Source organism: Cryptomeria japonica, chromosome 6 (genome assembly GCF_030272615.1).
Source record: "Cryptomeria japonica chromosome 6, Sugi_1.0, whole genome shotgun sequence".
NCBI lineage: Eukaryota > Viridiplantae > Streptophyta > Pinopsida > Cupressales > Cupressaceae > Cryptomeria > Cryptomeria japonica.
This window is the reverse complement of record NC_081410.1, coordinates 298,525,095-298,539,212: the sequence shown is the minus strand read 5'-3', so window position 1 is coordinate 298,539,212 and position 14,118 is coordinate 298,525,095. Positions and strand designations below refer to the sequence as shown.

Sequence of the window (14,118 nt, the reverse complement as noted above, 5' to 3'; positions counted from 1 at the left end):
TCTTTTGAAGGTTAATTAAGACATAATTCATCCAAGAAGGCCAGCAATTCAATCCTTATCCAGCAAAGTCTGATCTTCTTTCTTCATTTTTCCAAGGTTGATAGTTAAGCTTTCAAAGAGGGAGGTATGAAGAATTAAATTTTTGAAATTTATATTCAAGACTTGTTTTGATTTCATAGCAATTTTTTAGAAAAAGGTCTAAGTCTTGAAAGTTTGATTCCATTCATAACTAATTGAGAAATGAGGAATTCTAGATTTATCATTAATATCTTAAATCTTCCCTTTGAGGAGTCTTAATTTCTACGCTTTAAGGTATGATGCTTAAAGACTAATTTTGAAATTTTTGTGTAGGCATCAAATGGCGACCCCCAAAGCTGGAGGATCTACTAGTCGGTAGGCTCTCATCAAGGAAGATCAGAGGAGTGACGAATTGGAGACTAGGATCGTGTCCAAGTGGAGTAATATCAGAGACACCAACTTAGGAAACTTCAATGTGAAGAAGTTTCGAGAGGTCCCCTACATTGGCAAGCCATCACCTATTGCGAGGAGGATAATTGAAAGTGGCATCATGAAGGCTACAGGTTTCCCTCCCGCCGTCAAGTGTCATGAGCTAATGATCGAGTGTGCCCGCCACTATGACTCACAATCAAGGACGATCGTAACCAAAGATGGGAACATCTTAGCTTACCTTTCAGAGGAAGCTATAAGCGAAGCTCTTCATCTTCCAGACCATAAAGATATGATTTACAAAAGCTTAGAAGGAGCAAGGTCAATCTATGAAGATGATCCTGAGACTTGTCTGAATCTCATCAATAAGAATTGGTTGCTCAAAAGTCGGCCTTGCCTGAACAAGATTCCCAATACACCACATAGGATCAACTTCCAGGAGGAATACAAAGATTTGATAACTTTGCTCAATCAAGTTACAGGGGCTCCTCAAGCCTTCTTCTTCGAAAAGTGGATGTTCTTCTTCATTCAAATGATAGTCCAAGGAAAGGGAATGCTTCATTGGGCCAAAATCATTAGCAATTGTCTAGACGTGCAGTTGAGAAGGCTAAGACCCACCAAATCATTCCACATGAGCTCATATGCTATATATGCCTTAATCAGGAGTTTTGAGTATGCAGAGCTACCTCACAGAGGAGTGATCGGAAGAGGACCCGGAGAAATGGGAGTTTGTGATTCTTATGTTCATCTGCATCATCCACCTAGAGTGACTACAAGTTAGTCAATGACACCTTCACGATGAACATTACCAGGATATTGCAAGGTGGGATTCACAATCGACTATCTCTGGATGCGCAGGAGCTTGTGAAGAAGTATGGTGCATGGTTCATCCAGTTTCAAAAATTCACATACATCAGAGTTCACGGGTGTCCTTCACCACCTTACATGTTGCCAAGATATCCAACAGACAGGATAGTACTACTTGAGGTGACTAGACAGTTGGCAGCTTATGCGAAGGCATCTAGACACAAGCATGGAAATGGAATTTCCGTGCCCATCATACTAGGGAATTCAGTTGAGGTTTGTCCTAACACTCAAGCCTCGCAAGATGCAGAGAAGGAATTATCTTTATACTCATTCTCATTCTTTGCCTCGCAGGAGAATTTTGATCCTCATGGTTACATGGAAGAGACAGTCGGCAGGAAATACAAGCATGAGTTTCAGGTGGAGGACTTTTGGATGAATCTCCTAGGTGATTTAGAGGTTAAGAGAAAGATGCATTCCCGGCTACCCTTAGATCTCATCAGGAAATGCAAAGTTTATAGAGTAGCCGATCAAGCCCAAGATAATGGTAGATACCTCCAGTCATCTTATGAGAAAGAGGACAAGGAAGTGAAAATAAATTGGAATGAGCCCGAGGTTTTAAACTTGAGAGCCTTGATGGCCCCCGTTTTATCCTGCACTCGCAGATTGGTGGATGTACAGCATCTAAAGTTGAAGGAGCAGAATGTATCAATGACATTTACTTTGGAGGCAAGACCAGAAGAAGGAGAAGCAAGTGTGAGTGAGAATACTTCTCATTCCAAAGGCTCAAAGAGGAAAGAAAGACCTGAGAAAAGGGAACCCTCCAAGAAGAAACAGAAAACCAATCCTGATCACCCACCAAGCACATCTTCTCGACATGAAAAGAAGGCAAGTCAAGGAGAAGATCAGGAGAAGATGGTATATGAAATTGATGAATCTATGGAATCCATGGTACAAAATGACAAGCAAGAAAAGGGACAGACACCTCAGCAGTCGTCGAGTCAATCTCCCCAAGTTGATGCTAATGAGGTACATTAAGAGAAGAATGATGATGAAGCGACATCTCCTTTCCGAGAGGATAGACCACTGCTTAAAGAAATACAAGTAAGGGAAACAAGATCCGCCATTCCGAATTGGTTAAAAGAGAGACTGACAAGGGTAGTTGTGGTTGAAGAGGAAGAAGATGTATTTGATTTAGAAAGCCTTATAGGAAATTCTCAAGAGGTAATAGAAAAGAAGAAGGCCACAAAGATGTCCAAGGTAATTAGAGATGAGACAGGATCCAGGAAATTGCAAGCAGCTACACCAGTAGTGGACAAATATGAGGGTGAGATTCTTGCAGATGAGTATGACTTAGAAACATTTAAGCTTGGTCCACTTACCTCCGAACAAGCAATGGAAGAAGCAACCGATTCATTTGAAGCACTTAAAGACTAACTTAAAGAAGAAATGGAAAAGAATAAGAAGCTTGAGAAGGAGGTCAGTGCTTGGAGAAGCTATTTTAGTCATCTCAATCAGCCTTTAAGACGTCAGGATCCAGCAGTATCCCCTTTACAAGCACTCCCTCTTGAATTAGTGGGTGAGGTAGAAAGAGTCAAGAGCTTGGTTCAACTTATGAGCTCTTGGATTGATAAATCCCACACGGTAGCTGTTGAATTTGCAACAAGAATGATTAAGACAGTTCATCGAGCTATCCAAGTCCTTGAGATTATCCATAATCTAATGATAACTGTAGCTACATTCACTCACACTAGAGATGTTATCATTCCTGTCCTACAAGTGATAAGACAAACACCAAGACGGATTCTGGCACAAGAAAAGATAATGGATGGAGGAACCCACAACCTCCTCCAGTGGTCAGCTCTGCTCCAGATGAAAGAGGTCCTTTTTGAAGACATCAACACCAGATGCAGTCAAGTTGAAGGTATCATTCATCCAATTCAAGATAAGGTGTTTGAGGTGTTGTGTACCATTCTTGGCAGGCGGATCGAGATTGAGACAGATGTGGACATCCAAGAGTTGGAGGAGAGAGTCAAGGTCATCTTTTGCAAAGAAGAGAACGTCATCACAGATAAGCAACGAGATCAGATGTACACTACTATGTTCCTGATTGAGAAGACCAAAGAGCTTGAACCTGGATGGGAGACAACTCTTCTCACTGCTTTTGATCAAGTCCTTCACTTGGAAGAACGAATGAAGAATCTTCCTGAGATTCCCATTGCTGAGATTGAGGGAATTGTGTCCAGATCATTGAATATGCTAAGAAAGAGCATAGGAAAGGGAACAAAATTCTAGATGAAAAGTTGTTATAGGATGATGTGGCAGCTTAATTCCTATTGGTCTATGTTTCCTCGATATTTGTGCCAGTTAATTATTGGCTATGCATTTAATGATGTTTATCTAAATGGGGACCTTTTTGTAACAAACCCTAATTAGGGTTTAGGTGTCAAAATCTCAGTCGTTGATCTTCTTTCGATCTGGGCCATTCATTGTATTTGAGGATGCTATATATACCCTCACTCATTTTCATTTTGATAGTTAGAAGTTAGAAAAAAAAGGAGAGAGAGCTTGGAGAGAAGAAAGTAATTGTGTAGCAAGCTTGAGTAGTGAAGAAAGAATTTTGAACAATTGTTGTCCATTTGGCTTTGAGATCAATAAAATATTGAAGTTATGGTGTTTTATTGCAATACTTGTGGCTATCTTCATGATTGTTTATTTTCTTGAATCACTCTCAGTTGAAGTAGTATTTAAGTTTAAGTTTGAAGGACTAAGTGTTGTGCTTGATCTTTGGTGAGATTCACGTTCCAAACCACTAGCTTCTTACTGATTGTAAGGACGCCTTGTGTGGTCAACTGGAAATATTGAGATTGCTTAAAAATTCAATCATTTTTGGAAGTATTGATATGTATCCCTATGATAGTATCTATATCCTTGATGATTTGAAAGTTACTGAATCACCTTAGAAGATCGCATCAATTCCAGTAGAGTTGTAATTTTTTGGCAATACTGAAATTGGTAGAATCTTACCAAATCTAGCCTTCATTGAGTCATTCTTAGGATTAGATTAGCATCCCTTCCTTGAAACACTTATCCTTTTGACATTTTTGAAAATCTGTTAGTGTTAGGAAAATCCTGTTCCTGCAGTCGAAAAGAGAGTAACACGAACAAGCTTTCTCTGAAAGTACGTAAGGCCCCTTGAAGAAACAGCATATACAACGACCACTGGTGCTTATCCACACGTAGAGATCCTACAACAAAGAACCTTGAAGTCATCCCGATTGATCCTTTTCGCGACATCTTCAGCATTCGGAGACTTTATTCAAGAGAGGGTAGGATACCTTTGGGTATTTTATTCTGTGTTTGGTTGTGTACAAAATACACATCAACACTGCCAAGTCCTCATTTCTTGGGTATGTAGGAACTGTGTGGTTCTGTTTATTCAGAGTTGGATGTGAATGATTTTCAGAGTAATACTGATTATACTTTTCATTCATGAAGTCATTCCTGTGTTCCATTGGATTGTATATTAATTCTTTCTTTGGATTCTTCTTATTTCTTTTCTGATCAAAGTTTAATTGTACTATTGGATGGCCTTGTGTTACTGACCTCCTTCCATACATAAAATTTCTTATTTCAGAGTCGCCACCTTTCTTCTTGAAAGGAAATTGTATTTTGTATATGAGTTCTTTCCCACAACAGAGTCTTTCTTAAATGAATGCTTTCCCTAGCAGAGTCGCCAATCTGTTGGATCTCAAATCAGCAGATTGGAGGATTCTAAGAATATGCCAAATTCTATCTTTAAATTCCCCAACTGACTTGGTCAACTATAGAGTTATTAACTCTCTCACTTTAAGCTCTGCAAGACCTACGCGGGTGTACCTATTCACTAGTTGTTCACTTAGTGTTGTTTATAGCAGATTGTGTGATTTCACTCAAGCTTGACTCCTACCTCAGAATGGCATTGGGTTCTGGGATAGAGATATAGCAGATGAGTTCAAGATTGTCGTTTAATGGAAGCTATTCAGTCTTTAAGCTATTCAGTCTTTGTTATCTATTCTATAAATCTAAATGTCTATGTTACTCCTATTCCTACCTTATATCCTAATGGAAACTATTCTATGCTTGAAAGTAAAAGTGTAATTGATCTGAAAAGGTTGTCGCTCTCAAATGATCAGTGCCTTACCTCTTGTTGGGCTACAGAGTCTGAATTTCCACCAGGACTTAATGTGTAACTCTTATGGGACAATGTTTAAACCCACCCTCCGGATGAATCTGTCAATTATCCTTCCTCCAATAGATCTATTTTAATCAACTTTTGCAATAGTTTGCCTAAATGAGTTTAACCCCTATCCCAGGAGACCATTCAAGGAAGAAATGCAAGGAACAATTATATTTCAAAAGCACTTCTTTATTCAAACTGATAACAACAAGGAAATAAACTTCACTATGAAGATTTTAAAGTAACCTTATCTCTCTGAGATAATACCACAAAAGAACTGCCTACAGGAAAGCATTAATCTGTAACACTATAGAGAGAAATGCAACTGATTATATTGATACGAGTTTCTGTAAGTACAAAATGTCTCAAAAGTTATTATTCTGAAAATCTTATTCCCATCTCCTCTTCTTACAAAAGTTCTTATATATATATGAGACCAAAAGATGCCTTCCCAAAGAGGTACATCCTTTGGGACGTTTGATTATATTTTATTAACCACTGGAGGCATTTAATTAATCCCAACATGTTTATCATTAGTGCAGCGCCTTTAGGTTTCGTTCCTTTGAATATTTCAATCTGAAGTCCTTTTTACTTTATCGGCGTAGGTCTCCCCAATCATTCCATCGGGCATCGGCACAACATATTCGTCTCTCTTCCGATGGACCAAGTCATCCCGATGAATCCTCCGTTGGTTGGGTTTTACTTTTGCCTTTATGTCCATCGAAACAACTTATTCTGGTACATCCACCTTTTATCCCTCTGTGGCATTCTGCCCATCGGGCATCGGCACAACTCCGAAAAATGTTTCTCCGATGATGCACGTTACCCCGATAAGTCTTTCTTCGTGGTCCGCACCTTGCTTCCCTTGTCCGGTCATCTCTTCGAGCATCGGAATGACTCAATTTATGTTTCCCCGAAACATAATATTCCATCGATAGTCATTCTTTACTTCGGTGAAACTGACATCATCGCCGGCGTATCTCTCGGTCTCATCGATATCTTCATCTTTGCCGAAATGGTATGGGTCTGATGGGGTAGGTCGATAGAGAAAGTAGGCAGGGGTGGGGGGTAGGTCGGTAGAGAAAGTAGGTAGGGGTGGTATGGGTCTGATGGGGTAGGGGGCGGTATGCCTGGGAGGAGCCCTTGATAAGCGCACCTTCCATTTCGAAAGCCATAGCCTCGCTCACATACGGATCCAATTGACTGAGATTCAGTAGTAGTTGCATCTGATCGAGATCCCTCTTTATTGAGTCCACCCAGCAGCACCCATTGACCTTTCATCCGTTGACCCACTAGCATCAGTGCACGGCTAGATCAATTGCCCTAAATAAATAATAGGCACTAGTTCCATTAAAAATCCTTTACTTCAGGTGTCCACGTCGATGTAATATTTCATCGAAATCTTGCTTTCGATGAAATCCTTTCCTCGTCAAGTCTCTCCATTGTTTTATCGATGTTAGAATTCCATTGAAACAGTTTCACTATCCGGCCCTTGTATCAGTATCGATGAAATTCCCCCTTTCGGTGAAAGAAGAAAACCTTCCTTCGATCTCTTATGTTCGATCGATAACAAGTTATCGATGGAAATCTCTCATGTTTCTTCGATGCCCTGCCACGTGTCACCTTGTGCTTGACTCCCAAATCCACCTGTTCGCCACCTAGATCTACCACTGGACCTGCCCCCCCCCCTTGTCGCCAGGTCGCGATGGTATCTGGCAAGTTGTTTCTCCTTGCGCCATAGCAACCGCCGTTGGATTATCCGCAATCATCGTCCGATCTGCCCAACTCGCTCGACCTTTAGCTCTCATCCTTGCCAGTCTGTAAAACTTTGGTTTCCTCGGGATGTGTGCGCACACGTGGGGTCCATTGGATCGCCAAGCTTCCTTCACACCAAAAGCTATTTATCTTTCGACACTATCGTTGTGTGTGGCTTTGCACTTAAATACAAAATATTCTCTCCCCACAACCAATGTGGAATAACACCTTATGCTTGAATCCTGCAGACTTCTCTTTTCTCTTGCTCATTGTTTTGTGTTCCTCAGGGTAACATAATCCGCTCGAATTTCCTTCCTTCAGCCCAGCTGGACCATCCTCATCGGTGTAACTCATCGAGCCCTTTCCTGTTGTTTGCACCCTGGGAAACCGCCATCGGGTATAAGTTGTACCGATCAACATGCACCCCTTTTCTCTTCAGGCAATCTTATCGGGGTAACTTATGCCGATAAGTCAACTTTCATTTTCTTTGCAGGATATGATTTCTTTCTTGAATACATAAGTTTATGAGCTACTCAGCGGATTTCATAGGAACTGAATCAAAGGTGCAGAAGGCATATAGACCATAATATTTGAGGTGCTTGATGGGCTGCAAATTTATTCAATCAGGATTTGTGGATGTATTTTAGAAGTGTTCACAGAATCATTCTACTCATGGGACCCTAAATTTGCCAGAATTTAAGGTTCCAACACCCCCGTCGTAAAATTAGGGGGGAAACTACGCTAATAAAAGTAGGGAAATTTTCACCTCCGAGTTTGATTAGGCTCCATATAGCAACATATACTGTCATTTGGTGCATCAAGAGTTGGAAAGGAAGAGTTTGCATCTCATTTGATCATATGTGACATATATTTTTCATTCCATTAGTTTTGTAATATTGTATACATTTGACAATGTTTATATATCTATGTTTGTTATTTCCTTCAGCTACAATTTGCATTTATGCTTATGTGATTGATGTATACTTGTGTATGTAATCAAATTAGCTTCTATTTGATGATGTTATTGTGTCTTTAAGGTGTATTTAATAAAGGATGCAAGAAACAAGTTTTAAATCTTTAAAATCTCTAAATTTCTTCAGTTTTTCACTTTGTCGAGTCTGAGCCAGGTTTCATTTACCGAGTCGAGTCGGCCTCGCCGAGTCCGAGTCCCATTTCTATGATTGCGAGACACTGAAGAAGTGGTTTTGTGAATCCTCCTAAGACGGATATAAAGGAGAACAATTCAACAAATCACAAGAATGATACTGAAAAAGAGTGGAAAAGGAAACAAAAGGAATAGAGGTCAGAAAGTTCTATGGTTGCATAGACCACACTTCATGTATAGAGTGGAAAGAACATGTGAATCATTGATACCAAATGTTCTAGTCACATAACTGAAGATAAATGCAAGTTCATGATCTTGAAAAAGTTTGATGGTGGAGCAGTAACACTCAGTAACAATTCAGTGACAGAGATTTCTAAAAAAGGTACTTTGAGTCTTGATGGTCGAAAAACCAAGACATATGATGTCCTATATGTGGAAGTTTTGAAATATAATCTTTTGAGTGTAAGTCAAATGTGTGACAAAGGTTAGTCTTTCATTCAATGCTAGTGGATGTGAAATTAGAAAAGCAAATACTTGTGAGTTAGTTGAGCAAGAAATAGGATTCAGTATCCCTTTCTATAGCGGAAGTAGAGTATGTTGCAGCAGTTTCCTATAGCACTCGGGTGCTTTGGATGAAACAAAACCTAAAGGACACAAAATTGAGCACAATATGAAAATTTGAGCATGATGAGCCCATTCCTATTCTTTGTGACAATACAAGTGCTATAAATATTCCAAAGAATCCGATGATGCACTCAAAGAAAAAGCATATTCAGTAAAGTATCATTTCTTGAGAGAGGTTGCAGACAAAGAAGTGAAGATGGAGTATTTAGAGACAAAAGAAGAGATTGCAGATATTTTCAAAAAATCCCTTCGAAAGGAATATTTGAATATTTCAAGCAAAAGATGGGAGTGTTATTTCTCTCTTAAATTAAGAGGAAATACAAGTTCAAGGGGAGTGTTGACTCCCTACAGCAAATAGAATTGGTAGTCTTGTGATGAAGTGTAGAATGTAACAATGCATGGTTAGCATCAGATAGGGGGAGAGAAAATCTCAGAGCAAGGATCTGAGTATTCCTTTTCCATAGATGTCAAAGGAGAGAGAGGATGCCAAAATGTAGAGCTTTGAAAAGAGAGATTGAGCTTTGAGGAGAGAGATTGCCAAAATGAAGAGTAATACAGAGAATGGAATGATATTTATAAGGGGATGTAATGTCCCCATTTTTGGAGTAAGAATAATTATTTAATTTAATTAGTTAAGTTGTCCAAATTATTGTTATTTAATGGATAGCTTAATTAATTAATAGTACTAAGTTAATTATTTATAAAGTTATCAAATAAATTAAAAATTAAAAGATGACTTTATATTTAATTAATTTAATAAAGTGACTTAATTTAATAGTATATCATAAAGTCACTTAAGTGAAATAATATTAAATTAATATTATTTCTAGAAGCTTTTGGATGATGGATTAAAAAAGTATAAAAGGAGGTTTAGCTCAGCTTCTAATCAGCCAGGAATTGATATTTGCTTTGTGGAGTTAGTGGAAACGAAGGTTTCTGCAGAATATTGTCTTTGGGAACGAAAACTCCCATTGATAGCATAACTAAGGGAGTGAAAGATCTCTCAAGGGGTTGCATTGAGGAGGTGATGCTTCAGTCATCTCATTTGTGCTACATTGGTGACCAAGGGCCAATTTTACTTGGATTCATATTGGAGATATTGTTCGGCATCAAATATCTTCAACAATTCTACTATTTGGAGCTGATTTGTACTACCGTTCACTGAGTCCTTATCTCAGTAATTTCTCAGGTTTATATCAGATTGCATTGGTGCCACGGTTTTGCTCACAATACCCCTTTGATGTATTGACTTTGCCCCCAAATTGGAGCGCTTCGTATATGATGAGTCAACAATGGTTTTGATGCTTGAGAGGGGGCGTGGAAGCTGTTAATCATTTATTATTATTGTCTGAAGAATTCAGAACAGGGGCGGCTAGGAGAAGGCCACGATTTAGCTAAAGGCAGCTCACTCTTCATTTGGTATTGCTTGCCTCTTCAACAGTCACCTTAGGCGATTTCCTTGAAACATTTTGTGGAGATTGAAGGCACTTCTAAGGTTATTTTTCAGGTCTACCATGAGGGTCGATCAGACCTATTGATCATCTGATTTTTATCCATTACTTCTTGCTGGAGGTTCAAAAATTATGTGGGCATCAGTGCATTGACATTGTGTGATCGGGACTATCATTCCAATAACAAATTAGGAGCTGAAGACTGCTGGGATCATTTCATTTTTACAGCTACAACTACAAGGACAAGGCATCAAACTCCAAGGAGGGCAATTTTCATCTTAGAGTCCTCCAAAAATCCTAAATAAATTCTGCCATCATCGTTGGAGGTGTCTCTTCAGTTCGCCAACAGCAAATCAGGTTCTTAATCGTTGTTTGCCTATGAAATATCATTTTTTCTGAGTACCTAGTCTTCAGAAAATCAGGGGCAGCCATTAGAATACCTCCTATATCTATTTGGGTTGAGTAATAAATGCTATGGTGGCATTTGTTAAGTCTGAATTTGTAATCAGAACTTATGAGACAGCAGTATTGAATATTTTGCTTATTCTGAAACATATATGGCAAATGTTTGTTAAAATGCCCATTTCCAATTTGAAGTACATTTGAGGTATATTCTTCATGATTTGTTGCTTATACATTCTCTACATCAATTGCAATTAGTACATGATGGATTTTAGTATGTATGAAAGATGTTTGACAATCTTCCTTGAAGTTTAACTTCACCGTTTACACCTACATTAGCAAGGAACATTATAGGTTAACATTCTTAAAGAAATCTGAAGTTTTTCATCAGTCATATGCCGAGTGAAAACTGCATAACACGCAAGTAATACTAGCTGTCCAAACTGCATAACATGCAGATTATACAGACAGAAAACTAGAACAGCAAGTTGTCAACCAATTAGACAGCAGTATTGAATATTTTGCTTAATCTGAAGCATATATGGCAAATGTTTGTTAAAAAGTCCACTGAAGTACATTTGAGGTATATTCTTCAAGATTTGTTGCTTATACATTCTCTACATCAATTGCAATTAGTACATGATGGATTTCAGTATGTATGAAAGATGTTTGACAATCTTCCTTGAAGTTTAACTTCACCATTTACACCTACAATAGCAAGGAACATTATAGGTTAACATTCTTAAAGAAATCTGAAGTTTTTCATCAGTCATGCCGAGTGAGAACTGCATAACACGCAAGTAATACTAGCTGTCCAAACTGCATAACATGCAGATTATACAGACAGAAAACTAGAACAGCAGGTTGTCAACCAATCGTTTGACAATATTCCTTGCATTTTAGTCCAATATAAGCAGGGGATATTTCAGGGTAGCAAAAAAATTGTGTTAAGCTCAAGAATCAATGCTACATGGGCAAACATTTTTCCAAAGATAGAAGACTTTTAGCGGGTAAACCTATACCCAAGGTTGATTTTGAAGATGATTCGCCCAGTGCTAAGAAGCCAATAAACTTGTTGATAGAAAAATGTTTGCTACTAAGCAAAGACACTAGGAGTAACCTTGTTGATATGATCTTTTAAAGTACCTCACAAATTTCGATTTGACCCTAGAGACCTGAAAAAAGGGAATCTCAAAAAAAGAATGTTCTCTACCTTAGCAATTGGTGAGTGGAGTTAAGAACTGTTATGATATCAAATATAAATGTACGTTAGTGTTAAGGTTCGTTAAAAGTTGCCTTCAGTTTTGTACTAAAATTGAATGTATTTATTTGGTTGTTAGAAAAACAGTACCATTTCCTTACCCACATGTATAATGTGAAAAGATAACTTTACAAGAGAAGTGAAAAATCATTCGACCTAATAACTTCCCCCAGAAAGCTCTGTAAGGAGACTCTAACATCAGGATTAAGAACATTAAATAATGGTATCTGGATACATCATATTATGTCTGATTCAAAAGAGCTAAATTCTTTTAAGTGAAAAATGGTAAGATTATGTCTGCTGTGAAATCTAAAATATTAAAAATGAAAAATTTGAAGCGATAAGTCACGACAAAGAGTTCCAAGGTGTGGTAGGGGATGCTGTGTTCAATGTCGTTTGAAAAATATATTGCGCACTTCAGGCTGAGTTGTGGCATGTTCTGTTCTGTGTAGTTTCCGGTAAGGGGCAAGTTAAGAGGAAAATAAGAAGCAAACAAGGGAAGATGTTTTAGGGCCTCGAAATCCTTCATTACTAATTTCAAATCAACTCCATTGCAGTGAATTTCAGGTTTGTGGCCATATGAAATTTTTTAAATATTTTCAAGCCCGTGTATATATGAACAATGCTTCGCATATGAGCTGTTTTGACCTTTAGTGTCATAAGCAATAAATCTTATATCTTTTGAATTGAAGTACAAATTGGGGATTTTTAACCGGCATTTTGCTAGAGAAAAAGAGAGAGAGACCTGTAAACTCCATTATTGATGTTGGGGAAGATGATGTTATTCCATTCGCGTATTGGGTCGGCGAGCGAAGGTGGTGAGAGGTCCAATTGAGGATTGGTGGCAACTGTGTTAAAATTGGAATTCAATATTTGGATGATGTCTGCGCTTTCGTTATTAACAACGTCGTTGGTGAGAGTATCCCAGAGCATAGGAACGGTGGCGCGACCCTTATACCCGCCCTTCCGCTGCCGGTACACATCTCGCAGCGTGTTGCGTCCGTGAAGCTTGTCAGCCGTAGGGCGTAATTTCCCTACGACATCGTTGTCATTGTCATTATCATTTGTACCTCGAAACTCCCAGAGGCCATTGATGCCGGGCGAGGCAACGGAAAGAGGGAGGGCATGGTGAAGGCCTTTGAGCGCCCTGACAATGAGGGCGCGGTGAGCCCAAGGACATTCGAGCGCAGCATACAAGTGGTATCTGGGTGATGAATGTTGGACTACGTCCCCTTCTTCCGGGCAGCCACGGAAGGCACTGTCGGGGCGAGTGTATTCGCCCCTGCGATCAGAGGGAGCGAGCTGTTTCATCATCAACTTCCATCCAGTGCTCCATGCGCTTCGAACCGCGCCCACTAGGATCCCTGGCGGCAGTCCCTGTTTTTCCGCTTTTACACACCGGAGATTTCTGCTCACCACACTCTGCCTCTGGCCTTTGGCTTTTGTAAACCCAATTGGAATTGGAGTTGGAGTTGCAGTTGCAGTTGCAGCCATTCCTCTCTGCCCGCCCTGGAAATTCAAAAATATATAGCAGTGAAGGTGTTGAAGGAGTCCTTCGCCATCCAAATGGGGTGGCCTTTAGTTCTTCATCATCAAAAAGATTATGTAGATTACTGTAATTTCCAAGTTTATCATGAATACATGTAAGATAATTTAAATTCACATTCACCAGTCTTGTAGGGGAAAAAGCACCACTCTAGCTAACTTCGTGCATTCATATATTCTAAACAATACATTGGATTTTGAAATTGTTAACCGCTTAAATCTATTGATTTTGCTTCTGGATTGTAACGATCCGATTTATACGGGTTGTTATGCATCAAAAGATCAAAAAGTGGTCATTTCAAAGTGTCGCTCGATACTTGACCTCTTTTGCGTCAATAACGTCACACGAAAGGCCAATATCCATTTATAAAATACCTAAAAACTAATATGTTTTTCACCTTTTTATAAAAATAAATTAACCTAAATAGTTTATGTTATGCATATTATTAAAAATATATTTAATATTATAATGTTTAAAATGGGTGGTCGGAAAAATTGTTGACCA

The 14,118-nt window shown here is 38.9% G+C and overlaps 1 protein-coding gene across 3 annotated transcripts in view; it reads right to left on the bottom strand.

The window, feature by feature from the left end:
- Positions 1-13,700, bottom strand: part of LOC131031589 (uncharacterized) — a 134,479-nt gene extending 120,779 nt beyond the window's left edge. Inside the window, exon 1 of one of the 3 annotated variants that reach the window (XM_057962740.2) lies at positions 12,814-13,700. In XM_057962740.2, the coding sequence (XP_057818723.1) occupies positions 12,814-13,562 (749 nt within the window). In that variant the 5' untranslated portion in view covers positions 13,563-13,700. The remainder of the gene's footprint in view (positions 1-12,813) is intronic. The other 2 variants (XM_057962739.2, XM_059207346.1) reach the window with 2 other exon arrangements.
- Positions 13,701-14,118: the final 418 nt, after the last annotated feature.